The 16622-nt window shown below is 35.6% G+C and overlaps 4 protein-coding genes across 12 annotated transcripts; 3 read left to right on the top strand and 1 right to left on the bottom strand.

Moving 5' to 3' along the window:
* Positions 1 to 1184: 1184 nt before the first annotated feature.
* Positions 1185 to 2792, top strand: LOC139778525 (dedicator of cytokinesis protein 6-like). Its single transcript, XM_071716482.1, has 5 exons — positions 1185 to 1329; positions 1403 to 1622; positions 1703 to 1977; positions 2039 to 2356; positions 2437 to 2792. The coding sequence occupies exons 3-4, from the start codon at positions 1751 to 1753 to the stop codon at positions 2322 to 2324; spliced, it is 513 nt and encodes a 170-aa protein (XP_071572583.1). The 5' UTR covers positions 1185 to 1329; positions 1403 to 1622; positions 1703 to 1750; the 3' UTR covers positions 2325 to 2356; positions 2437 to 2792.
* A 1171-nt stretch (positions 2793 to 3963) lies between these two features.
* LOC139778528 (uncharacterized) lies at positions 3964 to 8078 on the top strand. Its single transcript, XM_071716485.1, has 2 exons — positions 3964 to 7947; positions 8055 to 8078. Exons 1-2 carry the CDS (start codon positions 3964 to 3966, stop codon positions 8076 to 8078), a joined length of 4008 nt encoding a protein of 1335 aa, XP_071572586.1.
* A 2-nt stretch (positions 8079 to 8080) lies between these two features.
* Positions 8081 to 16512, top strand: LOC139778521 (uncharacterized). 6 transcript variants are annotated; one of them, XM_071716472.1, is made up of 5 exons: positions 8081 to 8322; positions 8522 to 9822; positions 10373 to 10699; positions 11023 to 11809; positions 12059 to 12829. In XM_071716472.1, the coding sequence occupies exons 2-5, from the start codon at positions 9644 to 9646 to the stop codon at positions 12221 to 12223; spliced, it is 1458 nt and encodes a 485-aa protein (XP_071572573.1). In that variant the 5' UTR covers positions 8081 to 8322; positions 8522 to 9643; the 3' UTR covers positions 12224 to 12829. The 6 variants fall into 6 exon arrangements, 3 of the variants coding, with proteins under 3 accessions (XP_071572573.1, XP_071572574.1, XP_071572572.1); XM_071716473.1 differs by adding an exon at positions 9876 to 10049 and having other exon boundaries at positions 8081 to 9715; XR_011719602.1 differs by lacking the exons at positions 10373 to 10699; positions 11023 to 11809; positions 12059 to 12829 and adding exons at positions 15698 to 16015; positions 16125 to 16258; positions 16406 to 16512 and having other exon boundaries at positions 8081 to 9822.
* On the bottom strand, positions 13443 to 15034 carry LOC139778524 (uncharacterized). Of its 4 annotated transcripts, none has more exons than XM_071716479.1 (4): positions 14896 to 15034; positions 14303 to 14542; positions 14028 to 14205; positions 13443 to 13947 (listed from the first exon to the last, which is right to left on the bottom strand). In XM_071716479.1, exons 2-4 carry the CDS (start codon positions 14535 to 14537, stop codon positions 13467 to 13469), a joined length of 894 nt encoding a protein of 297 aa, XP_071572580.1. In that variant the 5' UTR covers positions 14538 to 14542; positions 14896 to 15034; the 3' UTR covers positions 13443 to 13466. The 4 variants fall into 4 exon arrangements, with proteins under 4 accessions (XP_071572580.1, XP_071572579.1, XP_071572581.1 ...); XM_071716478.1 differs by having other exon boundaries at positions 14903 to 14992; XM_071716480.1 differs by lacking the exon at positions 14896 to 15034 and adding an exon at positions 14837 to 14893.
* Positions 16513 to 16622: the final 110 nt, after the last annotated feature.

Below are 16622 nucleotides of genomic sequence, written 5' to 3'. Positions count from 1 at the left end.
ATGCCTTTGTGAGAGGGGATCCAAATGAAAAGGATTTCCTTGCCGCGGTTTTGGGCTTCTAATATTTTGCTTTTTATGAGTGGAATTATGTAATTTGACCTACATGTGACAGGATTGGATAGAGCGTCGAGCACGCTTTTAGAGTCCGAAATAATGGAGAATTTAGGGCCGGGGAGGTCAAGGGTGAGCAACACCGCATTGTATATTGCCCAGGCTTCAGCTGTGAAGACCGAGGCTTGGGCAGGGAGTTTAAACATCAAATGGTTTTGGAGTTGCGGGGAGTAGCACGAGGCGCCAACCCAGCTGAATGAGTCGATCTTTGAGCCGTCCGTATAAAAGACTGTGGAGTCTTGAATGATCGGGCCGAACGCTTGAAGGAATATGTTCTGAACCAGAGATTTGGGGGTTTTGTCAATCAGATTTAAAAGGTCAGAATCTGGTCGGTAGAGAGTGGGGGTAAATAGTATGGAATGATATGAGTGTTGGAAGGGGTAGGGGGCTACCGCGGAGCGAGACCAACCGTGACTCTTTTACGCGACGCGACGGGTTGCGAGTACTCGAGATGTTGAGATCTCGATAACGAGTGAACGGATCAAGTTCTAAGTAGGCTTGATCGATAGCTTGGGGTCGACTTGGGGGGGGGGGGTATCTCCTATAATATTTTCCGCTACGTGCCCTACGAGCGGAGATATTGGGACGCAAAGTCCAAATGTGAAAAATTTTATTTAAGATACTCCTCCTCCTCCTAACGCTGCGATTATAACATACATATAACAGAGTAATGTCACTTTCACTTTTTCGACACTGGCGGCGCTTTCGCCAGCGCGCTGTCACAGTCAGTTCAGTACCGACGTATAGTTGGCAAACAAATTAAAAATTATTGAAAATTATCTTATCCAATCGTTTGGAAATCATTTGGAGATATTTGGAAAAAACTTTTCAGAGTTTGGAAAACCATACAATAATCACAATTAATTAAAATCAATTAAGCGTATAATTAGCAGAAAGTGTCTAAAAAATATTTTTTTTAATCCAATCGCTCCAGAATCATTTGGATAAAGTCTCGATATAATTTTTATTATTTGGAAAACAACTCTATTCTAATAAAAATTAATTAAAGGTCAATATTTTGTTTTAATGTCTGCACTATAGTGCAATAAAGTGCACATCATACTTCTCCTGACGACGAGTGGCAAGAAATCAGCAACCTAACCTACAGAACCTCTTGCTCATAAAATTCTCGTAAAATGTCTGCAATTAAAGTTAGAACTATAAGTGGAGCCAATATTTGCGAGTCTCGCATTATACGATGCCAGAGAAAAGAAAAAGGTATGATATTTTTTATCATTGAAATTACAACTTCAAGAATGCATAATGCTAATTACAAATTGTTATATTTCAGATGTCCAAAAATTTCTACGTCGAGATATGAATTCAGAGGGATTGAAAAGAATGCTTGGAGGACATATCGCTTATAGCAAGTACCTTAGCTAGAAGTTGCGTTTTGAGCATCAATAAACAGTCCCGATTTGTTTCTTGTCGTACGGCTCGAGAAAGTATTGCAGGGCGATATATCGGAGTGTGCCGAACCATATTTACGCGAAGATAAAAATAAAGATAAGGTAATAAAATGTTAAAATAAAATACTGATGCATTCAAAATGGCAATTTCTCATATTATGGTCTTATTCATTTCCGTATAGGTCAGAGCTGCCGCCGCTGCTGCGTGCGAACGCCTGGGTCGTTATAGAATGCCTCTCGCGTGGACTGTAATTCATCTGTCTGGTGTAATCGGAGGCGGTGATGATACGGATAGCACTGGCAGTGCTGGATCTTTAGACAGAAAGTCGGACGGTTTGGAACAGTGTCGAAAGAAAGTGGAACCGCCGACGCGACGTGGTTCGCTAGAAAGACGGAGTTCGGATAAAAGACGTAGTTGGTCGCCGGACGATTTTGCCAATTGCCTCGATAGCTTTAGGTTTGTATAATGCACCATTTTCCTATCGAAAGGCTTAACGAACATCTTGATATTCTTATAGGCCCATTACTTTAACAGTCTCGAGCTTCTTCAAGCAGGAAAGCGAACGACTTCGCGATGAAGATCTTTATAAGCTTTTGGTTGAACTACGAAGACCTGGTTCCAACTTAAAACGATTAAAATGCTTACCAGGGATATTGAAATTGGATCTCAGTCCCAGACCCGAAGAACTACCGAGGTGTCTTGATCCCGATCTTAGAAGATTAGTTCCATATCCGGATGAAAAAAATCGACCGGTTAAGGAGATAGTCTCGAGTTTCCAAGCGAAGTTGTGTCGCCCGATTTAACATATTGTAATCTTCTATATCTTTATTCCAAGGTGCATATCGAATAAAATTGTACGATCAATTATTTCTTATTAATTGTACGACATGAGAAATTATATTTTATTATGTGTAGGAAGCAAACTTCAGCTCCAGAACTGGCTCAGCCCGTAATAGCGTTCAGCAGACACAACTGTTGAGTTCGTCTTATCAACAATGTTTACTCGTTCACTGTCTCGCACGCAATCAGCGCAATGGTCGAATATTCAAGTCGAAAGTTGGACTACCGAAGAAGTAATCTAGTCTAGATTAATAAGAAAGTTGGATTTTAGAAGTTTACTAGAAACTCAGATTTTAAAAGTTAAATTCTAAAAATAGAATTGCATATACACGTGTGCGCGCACAGCCACGTGTTTGGAATTGCAAGTTTTATTAAGTTCATTGTATATTCGTTATAACAGTTATATTAAATGTCTTTTTTGATTAAAAAAATTGACTTGTTTTACCTTCTTAAAAAATAATGGTCTTGTTAATAATTAGAGGGATGATATAGATGATATAAATATCTGCGAAGAACAATAAGTATATACATTTACATACTTAGCGCGCGCGCGCGTTCCTATTAAATGAGAAAGGATCTCTAAGTAACAATAAAACACCAGAATTTGTATCATTTATATTTGCAATATATTAAATAATTATTAATTAGATACAATCATGTGTGCGATAGTAATTTAGGGTCATATCATTTCTATATACACTTCTTTTTTCTTCTTTCCCTCGCTACTTTACTTTCTCCATTTTCGTAATATTTTAACAATTTTTTCTTTACTTCGCGAGAATCTTAATTATTATGACACGTATTGCATACACCGGATATACACATAAAACATTGGCTTTGTCTATTGCAGCTCTTTCCGCTTTGCGCTTTTTTTCGCATTAATTTGTCATACAAAAGTGGGCGTCTATCGCGTTAAATAATTAGTCGATTATATCAACCCCCTTCCGTCAATATTCCTCGATACAGAGACGTGTAATATCGGTGACGAATCCTCAAGGTCTACAAATAGCGAGTATGTTACAGGTGCAAATTACCGAAACAAATCGCAAGACGTAGCAATAATCGTACAAGTTCGCAACTTAAAACGCGTTGAAGGAATGAAAGTTGGAATATCGGAAGTTTGCGAGTTTACAGTCCACTTCGCGTAACATTTGCATATTATTAGCATTAGCATAGTCTTACATCCTCCCCTCTTAATGAACCTCTTTCGCTTAGATTTTATCGTGACGATCGATTAAGTCTCTCATCTTTATTCTCGTTCAAGTCATCTATTTGCATTCAGAGGGAAAGGTGGACGATAAACCCCAACTATCCGACGGACTTACGCCGGCAAAGAAAATCGATTTAGCGAGAAGAGAAGAATCGCGAACATTTAATGCGGTATAATACTGTTGAGTCGATTACTTTAGACTACCTACCCTCAGTCCCAAAGCTTAACACACGCACTCGAGTGCGTTCGCGTATATAGTACGGTACAATTACACTTGGTTTTTTTTACTCCGCGCGTTAATTTATCGTTCCATCCGGGTGCGGTCTAACACGCCCGCACGTGAATCTCACGTAAAATTGCCGATGATCACGTTGCCATCATTCGACGGAACCATGGAGGAATGGAAGCGATACTCAGATACATTCAAAACATTGATACACGACAGCGACCTGACTGGTGTACAGAAGCATCAATATTTGGTTGGTTCGTTGAGCGGACAAGCCGCAAAAATAATCGAATCGATAGACATTTCCGAGCATAATTACGCCATCGCTTGGGACTTGTTGAAGAAGAGATACGATGACGAGCGAGGCATTCGAAAGCGGCATATACAGTGTTTGTTCGATCTACCACTGGTGAGACGAGAATCAGCCAGTGCAATTCAAGATTTGGTAGATCACGTTCAGAAACATTTGCGAGTGTTACAAGCAATGGGACTTCCTACTGAGTCATGGGGAGACCTCATTATTTATTTGATTGAGAAAAATTTGGACAACGCGACGAGAAGACGTTGGGAGGAGCACATCGAGCGGGAAGACGATGTGACGACAAGCACAATGATCGATTTTTTGCAACGGCAATGTCAGCTGTTGCGGCGAGCGGCTTCGGACGGCGAGATCGTCAACAGGGACGACCTTCGCGCGAGGGACGGAACGAGCAGACAGCGATCGTTAGATTCGAAAGTACAAGGCAGGACGACGCTGTCAACAACCACACAGGAGCGACGGTGTTACGTGTGCCAAGGACAGCATTCCATTTATGCGTGCAAACAGTTTCTGGGCTTGTCCGTGGAGGACAGAATCCGGGAGGCCAGGCGATTGAAACTTTGTCTCAATTGTCTTGGAAATAATCATTTTTCTAGAGATTGCAGGTCCGGTTCATGTCGAGAATGTGGCGAGCGACATAACACGTTGTGCCATATTGTGAAGCGGACATCCTGTTCGTCGACGGATTCGGCACGGGGTTCGGAGGACTGTTCGAGAGGGTCATCTGGGATCACGCTGTGCGCCGTGGCGGACGGCGAGATAGGAGCATCAACCAACAACAACGAGTCAGCAGGAAACATGTCGGTACAACACGCTCGAGGCGAGCGTAAGCAAGTACTTATGTCAACGGCTGTTGTAAATGTTCAATCAAATAATAACGAGAATTTTTTGCGGGTATTGTTGGACAGTGCGAGCGAAGTAAATTTCATTACGTTAGCGGCGTGTAACAGATTGAACATAAAATTAGAAAGCGTATGCGAATCCATAAACGGTTTAAATAACATAAACTGCGCGATAGATTACGGTTGTCAAATTTCGATGAAATCGCGAACTTCCGGGTTCGAGTTGAGTCTTTGTTGTTTGGTGGTCCCGAAAATAACAAAGACGTTGCCTTCGTTTTCCATCAATATATCAAAATTGCCTATCCCAGAGAACTTAAAGTTAGCAGACCCGTTGTTTTGCAATCCGGGTCATATTGACGCGCTCATAGGCGGAGAATTCTTCCTTCAATTGTTGGAAGCCGGCAAGATTGAACTCGGTGAAAGTTTACCGGTATTGCAAAACACTAAATTCGGTTGGATTGTGTCGGGTCCAATACCGCAACATTTGATCACGCGTCGTACGACCAGCCGCCAACTTTCTAATAATCACGTGTGTTTGATCACGCAGCAAATATCAATAGACGATACGTTGCGAAAATTCTGGGAATTAGAAGAATACGCTAATAACAATCCAAGGTTATCGAAGGAAGAACAGTGCTGCGAAAATCATTTCATAAACACTACAACGCGAGACGTGTCCGGGCGGTTTGTCGTCCGACTCCGTGAAAACAGGACTCAGCTCGGACAATCGAGAGACATCGCGATGAAACGTTTCCTTTGTTTAGAACGGAAATTTCAACGGGAACCGGAGTTATATAAATTGTATTCCGAATTTATGCGTGACTATATCGATTTGAAGCACATGTCCGGGGTTGTCGGGGACGCTCGAATACCGAATCCGGTCTATTTACCACATCACGGCGTTCTTCGGGAATCAAGCACAACAACTAAGTTGCGAGCGGTATTCAATGCGTCCGCGAAGACCACGTCGGGCATTTCGTTAAACGATACTTTGATGACGGGACCGTATTTACAGGATAGCATAGTCAATATAATGTTGCGATTTCGTTTGCATGCCATTGCGATCACAACCGATTTACAAAAAATGTATCGTCAGGTCTTGGTACACGAGGAAGACCGAGATTATCAGCGAATTTTATGGCGCTTTTCCCCGAACGATCCGGTGGGAGATTATCGGTTAAATACCGTAACTTATGGTCAGACGAGCGCTCCGTATTTAGCCGTTCGCTCCGTGCAACAGCAGGCGAAAGACGGGGCTAATCGGTTTGAACTGGCATCGCGAGTTCTATTAAAAGATTCTTATGTTGACGATATTATTACAGGAGCTGATAGCGAGCCCGAAGCGGTCGAACTAGTCTCACAGTTGGAGCAGTTATTGCGCGAGGGGGGTTTTGAGGCTCACAAATGGCGTTCAAATCGTGAGGGAATTGTACCTGAGCTGCATGCCGGCGATCGAGTCGAGGAGTCGTCGGTGTTAGAGATTGACGCGGGTGCCGTCAAGACTCTGGGATTGGGTTGGCATCCCAAATCAGACATGTTTCAGTTTTCCATCGAGCCTATTACTAATTCAGTTAAAACCAAGCGTGAGGTTTTGTCGACAATTTCTAGATTATTTGATCCGCTTGGGTTGATCGGTCCCATTTTGACTCGAGCTAAATTGATTATGCAGAGCACCTGGTTAGCGAATTTAGGTTGGGATGAGCCGCTGACGGAGGATCTATGTCAGGCATGGGAGGCTTATACAGAGGATTTACGAGAGGTTAGTACGATACAGGTACCTCGTAGAGTAATTCGAGGCTCTAAGGTGGTGCGCTTCATCCTACATGCATTTTGCGACGCTTCTTTAAAGGCCTATGGGGCTTGTATTTACTTGCAAACCATTGACGCAGATAATAATTCCAATTGCTTCTTACTTTGTTCAAAGGCACGAGTTGCGCCCGTTAAATGTAAAACTATCACGCTGCCTAGGCTCGAGCTATGCGGTGCTGTGGTACTAGTAAATTTGGTGCTAAGTATTAGAGGGGCACTCGGGATAACGTTCGATGAGGAGCATGCATGGACCGATTCTGAGATAGTACGGGCATGGATTGCCGGCGATCCATCCCGCCAAAAATTGTTCGTATCAAATCGTATAGCCGAAATTCAATCTATTCTTCCATCGAGACACTGGCATCATGTCGACGGAATTGAGAACCCTGCCGATTTGATTTCGAGGGGTACAAGTTTGAAAAATTTGAAGCAGAGCAAAATCTGGTGGGAGGGGCCCGATTGGTTGTCGCGTTTCGGCGAGTATGAACAGCGTAAGTTGAAATCGCCGAGTCTTACCGAGGAAGACAAGAAATTGATTCGGGCGGAGCAGGTTTCGAGTACGCGAGTTTTTGCAAACGTTAGCAATTCGAATGACGTTAGAGAGTTCTTGTTAAATAACTATTCTTCGCTGTCGAGGATCGAGCGTATTTTGGCGTGGATTGTTCGATTTGTTTTTAATGTTAGAATGAATCGCGACAATCGTAAGTTCGGATTTCTGTCAATAGACGAAATTCGCCGCGCGCGTCAGTTGTTGATTATGGCAGTGCAGAGGGTTCATTTTTGTGAGGAAACTTCGAATCTATTGTCGGGAAGACAAATTCATTCTAATAGCAAACTATTGTCGCTTCATCCATTCATGGATGAGACAGGACTTCTCAGGGTGGGCGGCAGAATTCAGAATTCGCAAGTGTCCTTTGGGAAAAAACATCCGATTATTTTGCCATCCGATAGCAAATTTACGCGGTTGTTGTTCGACAGAGAGCATCGTAGACTATTGCATGTAGGTCCACAGGCATTATTATATTCTATTCGAGAAATATATTGGCCGCTCAAAGGGAAAATCATCGCCAGAAAAATCACACATGATTGCATAACGTGTTTCCGCAACAAGCCGAAACCATTATTGCAAATCATGGGTCAATTACCCGCAGATCGAGTCACTCCGACTCGTCCATTTTTCGTAATCGGCGTAGATTTTGCCGGACCTATCACTACATTAGTTAATCGAGGCCGCGGAAGAAAAACCAATAAATCTTATATATCGTTGTTTATTTGTTTCTCAACTAGGGCCGTCCACCTCGAGGCGGTTAGTGATCTTAGCACCGCTTCCTTTCTGGCAGCGCTCAGACGCTTTGTGGGACGTCGAGGTTGCCCACAGCGCATTTATAGCGACAATGCGACTAATTTTGTAGGATCCAAAAATGAGCTTCACGAAATATATCGTTTGCTCGATAGGGAGAAGCAAGACGTAACTGAATTCTGTATTTCACACAACATCGAATGGAAGTTTATCCCGCCATCCTCGCCTCACATGGGGGGATTGTGGGAGGCTGGGGTAAAGTCATGTAAATTTCACTTAAAACGCGTTATCGGAGAGAGTCTCCTGACATTTGAGGAATTGGCTACTGTGTTGATACAAATTGAAGCATGTCTGAATTCGCGTCCGATTTGCCAGCTGCCGTCTTCAGCGGCGGATCTGCAACCACTAACCCCGGGACATTTCGTAACGGGTGATTCATTGATCGCTCTTCCAGATGCTGATGTAACAGACATTCCTTTAAATCGACTCGATCGCTGGCAAGCAGTTCAGAGAATCGCGCAAGATTTTTGGAAGCGATGGAGCCGCGAATATTTGACGTCACTGCAAGGCAGATCGAAATGGACGTCAGAACGAGATAACTTAACTGTTGACGATGTCGTCTTGATACAAGACAACAATGCGCCGCCTTTAAAGTGGAAATTGGGAAGGGTGATAAAGACTCATGAAGGTACTGACGAAAGGGTGCGCGTTGTGACCCTTAAAACTGCGAGCGGAATTTGCAAGCGAAGTATAAATAAGTTGTGTAAGCTCCCGCTAACCGATGCGTTACTTCCGATATCTAGACTCTAGTATTAAGATTAATAATTGTTATTAATGGTGGGCGGGATATGTATGTATTTAATTTCCATTTGTAACGGTTGATGCCGCGCGGCCGAATCACGCGCGGGCCTCGTGTGCGAATTGTAGAACCGGGGGTAACCGACGAATCCGCGGTCCGCGAGACCGCGGCACAGGCAGTCGCTCTAACGAATTATTCTGGCACGGTCGCATGAGTCCGTCGCGTAACAGTCACCCGCCGATCATTTGAGAGCTCATCTAGTCACTATAATAATTATCGTATTCTCTTGTCGATGGATTTAACTTTGACGCGGAGTGCCTCCGAGAAATTATTGTATTCGACACTCTAACTATTTCCATGCGAACATTATATAATTTGACGAGTGCTCGCCATTTCACGGCAAGCGTGACCGGTGCGCATCGCGCCCAACGGTGTACTTCTAAGTTTGAATAAATCTATTTACCAGCATTTTGCATTGTACCTTTCTATCGTACAATATACACATATAAATGATAGGTCATATAAATGATGACCCGAAGGAAAACCCTTTCCGCATGAAAGGAGATTTGAGAAACAAGTGCAGTCAGTGCGTTGAGCGCGATGTCAGTCAGTTATATTATAACCTAGAAATAGGGACGATCGTGACCGTCGCCGCGTGATAAGTAGTGAAATATATATTGATAATATACATGGAGAAACAGGAAATTTTTCAATATTCGTATGTTTCTATATATGTAAGCCATTGTTTACGTTAAAGCAAAGAAAATTTCACGAGACATGTATACATATGTATATCGATATGCAACCTGTCATCATTGCGCGCAAGGACGCTGTGCGAATACGAGAACTGTAATTAATTTGGTAACCATCATCTCACATACCTGTGCCAGTTCATCTTTATCATTAGTCAAGACTTGCTTAACATGCAGGACGATCGTGACGATTTTATTTATGTTGTATGTAATCTTCAATTTTGTAACTCTTACAATTTATTTATTCTCACAACTAGATGTGGAATACGCAACAAGACGTTATTTATTAAGGGCCTAAGCAGAATGGCTGTCTTATAACCTTAAGGCAGTGTTTTATGCCTTAAGTCTTTGTCTTATGTAACGCACAATACTGTGTTAATGTTTCCTGTCTTGTGTAGTATACGCGACGTTTTAAGGAATAAACGTAAAACGTGTGTATATGTATAAACACAAATAACAATTATATTATACAATTAATAATGAATATTTTGTAAATAGTTATGACATAATACATTTTAAACTTATAAATATGTAATAATAATATTTCATATTCGAAATATATTTCAATAACTGTGAATATAACCTAACTTCTTTGTTCAAAGAAATTTATCTAATGTACTTATAAATAAAATGTTCTACTAAATTAAATATTATTTGATTTAATAGTATTATATATGTTTAAAAATCTTGTTAATTATTAAATTTGTATAATATTTAATTTAATTTATTTTACAGAAAACAATTTTAATTTCAGGTATATTAAAATAATGCATAGAAATAAGCAATTTTTATTGCTTGTTTTACATTGGATGCTTTTGTATAAATTATTAAAACGAAAAAAAAAACAAATTAGATGGTATAAAAGAAGATGGTACGTGCGACCAATAAACCAACTGAGATACAAATACGGAGCTTATGAGACACTTTACCAAGATTTAAAAAATGATGAAAATTTATTTTTTCGTTATACGAGAATGAATTTATGTTTATTTAACAAATTACTTCAATTAACTGAACCTTATTTAACAAAAAATAGCTATCGAGCATTTCCTGCAGAACAGAGATTGATAATAGTATTAAGGTAATTATAAGTAATTCTTTTATTATTTTTTCGAAATAATTATATTTTGTAGAAATAACAATAAAAAAGAAATTTTATTAAAGTAACAAAGACAGATTCTGTGATAGACTAAAACAAGTATTCTAGACTAAATATAAATGTTGAATAATATTAAATAGTATTAATAATATTTTATTTTTGTCAGATATACAAAAATTGCCTAAAATAATTATTACTCGAAACATGCTTTAATAGAGAATGAGAGAGAGAGAAATGGAAAATTAATAATCTTTTTATAATAAATATATTAATAACGTAGATATTTTAATGAAAATGTATTTCAGATATCTTGCCACTGGAGATCTTCCTTTGTCTATCGCTCTATCATTTCGAATTGGTGAATCAACAGTGCGTATGTTAATTAAAGAAGTATGTCAGATATTAATAAATGTATTACAACCACTGTATCTATCACAACCAAGTGAAGAAGAATGGAAGTCGTATGCTGAAGGATTTTGGAAGAGATGGAATGTGCCAAATTGTGTAGGGGCAGTAGACGGAAAACACATTACCTTGCAATGTCCCCCTAATTCGGGAAGTCTTTTTTATAATTACAAAAAATATTATAGTATTGTTTTGATGGCAGTGGCAAACCATGTATATAGATTTACGTTAGTTGATGTTGGTGCATACGGTGGTAACAGCGATGGCGGAATTTTTAACGATTCATTAATTGGAGAAAATTTGAAAAATGAAAATTTAAATCTACCAAAGGGAACGTTCAAATTACCTGGAAGTCAGATCTGTACACCAACTTTTTTATTGGCAGACGATGCTTTTGCATTAAATACGAGAATTATGAAGCCATATACCGGAAGAAACTTAAATGAAGAACAAAAAATATGCAATTATAGATTTTCTCGGGCTAGGCGAACAGTCGAAAGCGCCTTTGGAATATTTTCCAATAGATGGAGAATATTTCGACAATCCATTTGTATGCTGCCAAAATCAGCCGATTTGATAACAACAGCATCGCTCTGCTTACATAATTTTGTAATGGTTGAAGAAGAACGCTGTAAACTAAAGTTATACAGCACAACTGAATTTCTTGAAAACGATACAAATAATCAGGTAAAATAAACATTTAAATATTTTTATTCTGCAGATAATATATATATATATATATATATATATATATATATATAACTTAATTTTGTGTTTAAACTTTTGATAAATTAAAAAAATTTTAATATTAATAATTAATATAATAAAATAATTAAATAAATGCAGATACATTATGTGTATATAATATTGTTATTAAAATATTAATTACTGTATATTTTTTAAATTTAATTAACCATGCTATTTTTATTTATAAAGGAAATGCAGTGGTTGTCTTCATCGGAAAACCTATGTTATAATGAAACCGTATCTTCTGCTTCGAAACAAAGAGACACTTTGTGTAAATATTTCATATCACCTGAAGGAGAAGTACCGTGGCAATACGATTACGTGCGAAGGGGTACATATGGTGAAAATATTTAATAATATTATAAAAATAATGGTTTCTATACACATACATTTAATTTTCGGTTATTTATTTAATCTTATTCTTTCTAATAAAATGTTAGTATGAAAAAAGAATGTGTTCAAGAATTATATAGCTTGATATTTTTTAGTAGCTTTTTGACAACATAATTTCTAAACTGAACTCTACTTAAGTAAAAAAATGAATAAGATAAAGTTTTAGAATCTTTATATATATATATATATATATATATATATATATATAGTTCTTGTGTTATATATAATTAGAGTTTGACAATAATGCCGTACCGATTTTGCATATTGTTATATGTAAAGTTTATATACCGATTATCTCCTTACTGCTAGATCAATTAATATTAATTTCTACAACCTAATTAACTTTATTTACTGAAAGTTTATACATTGCAGCAATTAAGAAAAGTTTTCTTAATAGTGAAATGTCATTACAAGCAAAATATTAATGCGCATAGTATTACCTATATTTATTAATTACTTTTTTATTTATTAATGAAAGTCATTTATATATTTTGTTTTTATTGTATTTGTCTTTAGTCATACGGCATAATGTTTTAACTATAATGTTACAATTTTTTGTAAGTTGATGTGTATCTAGTAATAAAGATCTATGTAAATAAAAACAAATACCACAAATCGAATTTTTTATATAATAATTATATAATTAGCAAGATATACATTACAAATGTATACAAATGAAGCAATTAAATAATAAACATAGTTAATAAGGAAAGTGCTTTAGAACTATTAATGCACATACAAATTAATAAGTAAATAACAATAAAATCATAATGTCTTACTTTTAGAAAAACAAAATAGTACATATATTAAAAACATTATTTTTCTTAAATTACCTTTTAAAATCTTATGTTATATGTAACAGTTTTAATAATATTACATATATAGTATAGTATAGTGAAGATCACATATCAGATCATCTATCACATATCTATCATCTATCTAAGATCACCTATCACATAGATAAAAAATGTTAAACAAAAATATTGTTTTGCGTATTAAATAATAAAATTATGTTAGATTTAAAAAACAATGTGACTGAAAATATTATTTTAAACTTAAAATCTTACTTAAAAGAAACAGTCTTTTTTATAATATCACATATAGTAATGTATCACATATTGTAATAAAAAATACTGTACTAATAAAAAATAAAAATAATGTATGAAAAAAATAAAAATCATTAAAAGCAAAAAATATTAATTCTTTATAGTGGAGAAAATAAAGCATCTGTTATCATTTTCTTTCTTATATTTTTCTCAGATTGTGGAAGATTTGTCAAGTGAGCAACAATAAATTGTGTAAATGCTTCGTCTTCATTATTGTTTTCACGTTTGTTATCTAAAACATTGATGATTTTCTGGCTAACCGATGTAAACATATTGTCTAATTCCTTTGTTTCATCGACTTTACTTTTTTTAGATTTAGGTTTTGTATGTAATACGTCTGATTGTGAATCTTTGTCAATGTTGCGTTTATGTGTTACGTGTGCTTCAAGAGTATCTTCTAAAATATTTTCTTTATTATTTTCACCATTAAAATTATTATCTTCTGTTTCGTGCATAGAATGACTTGATTTTCCTTTGGTATCAAATACTTCATTTGAACTAGATTGTGGAATTTCTGTTGATAGTTCTAAAGATAATGTAGATGTTGAAGCTTTATTTGCTTTTATATTACTGCATGTTCTGAAAATATAAGAATATATAAGTATATATACATATTATACTATTAAAATGCGGATTTTCAAGCAATTATCATTATAAACCTTCGTCTCTTGATATAATTGTCAAGAAAAGATAATTGAGTATAAAATGCAAAAGGTTTATGAGTTGAAGCACCACTTCCACTCTTATATTGACTATCTATTATTCGTTTCTCACGATTATATTGATTTCTTAGAGATGTGCATCTAGTTTGACAATAATCAGGTGTATATAAGTTGCCTGTAAAAATGTTGAGATTTTATCATTATAATTAGCATAATATATATTAGCAATAAGACATAATAAGAAATATTAATTAAAAATATTTGATATTTACCATAATTTTTATTTTGCATTATTTTAGAAATTTCTTTCCAAGCATTATCTTTAATTATTATATTTTTAAAATCTTTGTGTCCTTTATTGTACAGAAATGGCCGTTCTCTATATAATTCAATTAGAAAAGCATCACCGTCTTTTTCTTCTATAGAAATATTATTTTCATTTTTATTTGACACTTCATTGTCTGTACAATATGTATTATTAGATTCACAATAGTGATGATCTTCCATTTTTACTAAAAGGAATTAATAAAAGGATATAGATAACATTAGATAATATACGTACATACATATAGATTTTGTTAAATATTATACAAATTTAATAATTAACAAGATTTTTAAACATATATAATACTATTAAATCAAATAATATTTAATTTAGTAGAACATTTTATTTATAAGTACATTAGATAAATTTCTTTGAACAAAGAAGTTAGGTTATATTCACAGTTATTGAAATATATTTCGAATATGAAATATTATTATTACATATTTATAAGTTTAAAATGTATTATGTCATAACTATTTACAAAATATTCATTATTAATTGTATAATATAATTGTTATTTGTGTTTATACATATACACACGTTTTACGTTTATTCCTTAAAACGTCGCGTATACTACACAAGACAGGAAACATTAACACAGTATTGTGCGTTACATAAGACAAAAGACTTAAGGCATAAAACACTGCCTTAAGGTTATAAGACAGCCATTCTGCTTAGGCCCTTACAGCTTCGTCTGGCCTAGACTATGATAAAAGAGAACGTTTTGCAGCAATTTTAGATATGCTGCTGAATATAATGCATTTGGTACATGAGAACGAAATTCAACGTCCTTCATTATCTGACATTGCATGCTCTTCCAATAATGATTTTCCAGAACAAGTAAAATATAATTGAAATACTGTTAGAAAAATCTATATTAGATGTGATAATTTATAACAAATTTATAAGATAATATAGACTACGAAATTTATTTACATAAGGAAAAGATAAGGATGCGAATGAAAATCTTGAGACATCCTCTGTTTCGCTTACATCTTCGCAATCATCACTTACAGAAGTAAAACACTCTCTACACAATAAATAATGATTTTATAACATTATAAATATGTATACATGATATACAAAATTTTAAATATACTTACAGAATATGAACAATAATGCAAATAATTGCTATAAAGAATTATTTCCCACAATTTCTTTAGAAAATGCATTGGAGATATTGAATGACGTAGCACAGGCAGGCATGAATAAAATAAATTATGAATCGGTGAGAGTAAAGGATGCTTATGGCAGAATACTATTTGAAGACGTACATACGATAAAAATTCTATTGCTATTTACCAAAACAGTTAATTTATTTGTCTGTATATCTATTTTAAAGACCTATAGGTTTCGACATATGTCACAAAAAAAAGGATATTATTCTAAAGAAATTTACACGTATTGGCCCAGAAGAAATAGGACTTTTGACAGCTTGCGGTTGTAAGAACGTTACAGTCGTTAAACAGTTGTCTGTGGGAGTATTGTCCATCGGCGATAATTTAAAAGAACCTAGAGAACTTTTAAAACCAGGATTTGTCTATGACATTAACAGAATAACTTTAATCTCACTACTAAAGCATAATAGCTACTCTTCTTTGGATTTCGGAATTGTGAATAATAAGTGAGGACGTTTAAAAATTATTCTAACTTCGAATACGTAAGCTATCATATATTACTATATAATATTCTTTACTTAAAATTATTATTAATTTTGTTACTTCATAATTAATTAAATACTTAATACATAGTGATTAATTTTTTTCCAGAGTATTGTCTATACGGAAGAAAATTATAAAAGCTCTAAGAAAAGTAGATATACTTGTGACGACAGGCTCTATTAATGACAAAGATTTATTGAAGAACATTTTAACGGAATACTTTAAAGCCGAAATATATTTCGGTACCATTTATTTTTCTCATTATTATAATTACTTTAATTACCAATTTATAAAAAAGAAAACATGCATACTTATAAATACATTCAATACATTGTATATAATTGTATATATAAACACACAATATGGTATAATTGTACGCGTTTTTTTAGGTAATGTAGATATAAAACCAGGGAAGTCAGCAGCACTAGCTTAACTCTGCTCCGTGTATATTATACGTTTTTTTTACTAATAAATTTTGTACGTAATTTATAAACTATATATGACTGATTTATTACACACAAATGGTAAATAATAATGACTCAGCGATGGTACTTAATATCACCGTCAATACTAAACAAATCGAAATTATGCTGTAAATAAAATATT

This window comes from Temnothorax nylanderi, unplaced genomic scaffold, assembly GCF_030848795.1.
Source record: "Temnothorax nylanderi isolate EJ_2023f unplaced genomic scaffold, tnyl_v1.0 TNYL_tig0186_pilon, whole genome shotgun sequence".
Taxonomy (NCBI): Eukaryota; Metazoa; Arthropoda; class Insecta; order Hymenoptera; family Formicidae; genus Temnothorax; species Temnothorax nylanderi.
This window is presented reverse-complemented; position numbering and strand designations above follow the sequence as displayed.

Bases quoted from the DNA above. Each gene is read 5' to 3' on its own strand.
- LOC139778524 (XM_071716478.1), bottom strand. From the start codon at position 14,948: ATGTTTCCTGTCTTGTGTAGTATACGCGACGTTTTAAGGAATAAAC. The intron at 14,206-14,302 runs GTAAATATCAAA...ACATTTTTACAG, and splicing joins AATGCAAAATAAAAATTATG to GCAACTTATATACACCTGAT. The intron at 13,948-14,027 runs GTTTATAATGAT...TTATATTTTCAG, and splicing joins AATTATATCAAGAGACGAAG to AACATGCAGTAATATAAAAG.
- LOC139778528 (XM_071716485.1), top strand. From the start codon at position 3,964: ATGGAGGAATGGAAGCGATACTCAGATACATTCAAAACATTGATACAC. The intron at 7,948-8,054 runs GTAATCGGCGTA...TTTCTCAACTAG, and splicing joins CTCCGACTCGTCCATTTTTC to GGCCGTCCACCTCGAGGCGG.
- LOC139778525 (XM_071716482.1), top strand. From the start codon at position 1,751: ATGCCTCTCGCGTGGACTGTAATTCATCTGTCTGGTGTAATCGGAGGC. The intron at 1,978-2,038 runs GTTTGTATAATG...ATATTCTTATAG, and splicing joins AATTGCCTCGATAGCTTTAG to GCCCATTACTTTAACAGTCT.
- LOC139778521 (XM_071716472.1), top strand. From the start codon at position 9,644: ATGTATACATATGTATATCGATATGCAACCTGTCATCATTGCGCGCAA. The intron at 10,700-11,022 runs GTAATTATAAGT...AATGTATTTCAG, and splicing joins AGATTGATAATAGTATTAAG to ATATCTTGCCACTGGAGATC. The intron at 11,810-12,058 runs GTAAAATAAACA...TTATTTATAAAG, and splicing joins AAAACGATACAAATAATCAG to GAAATGCAGTGGTTGTCTTC.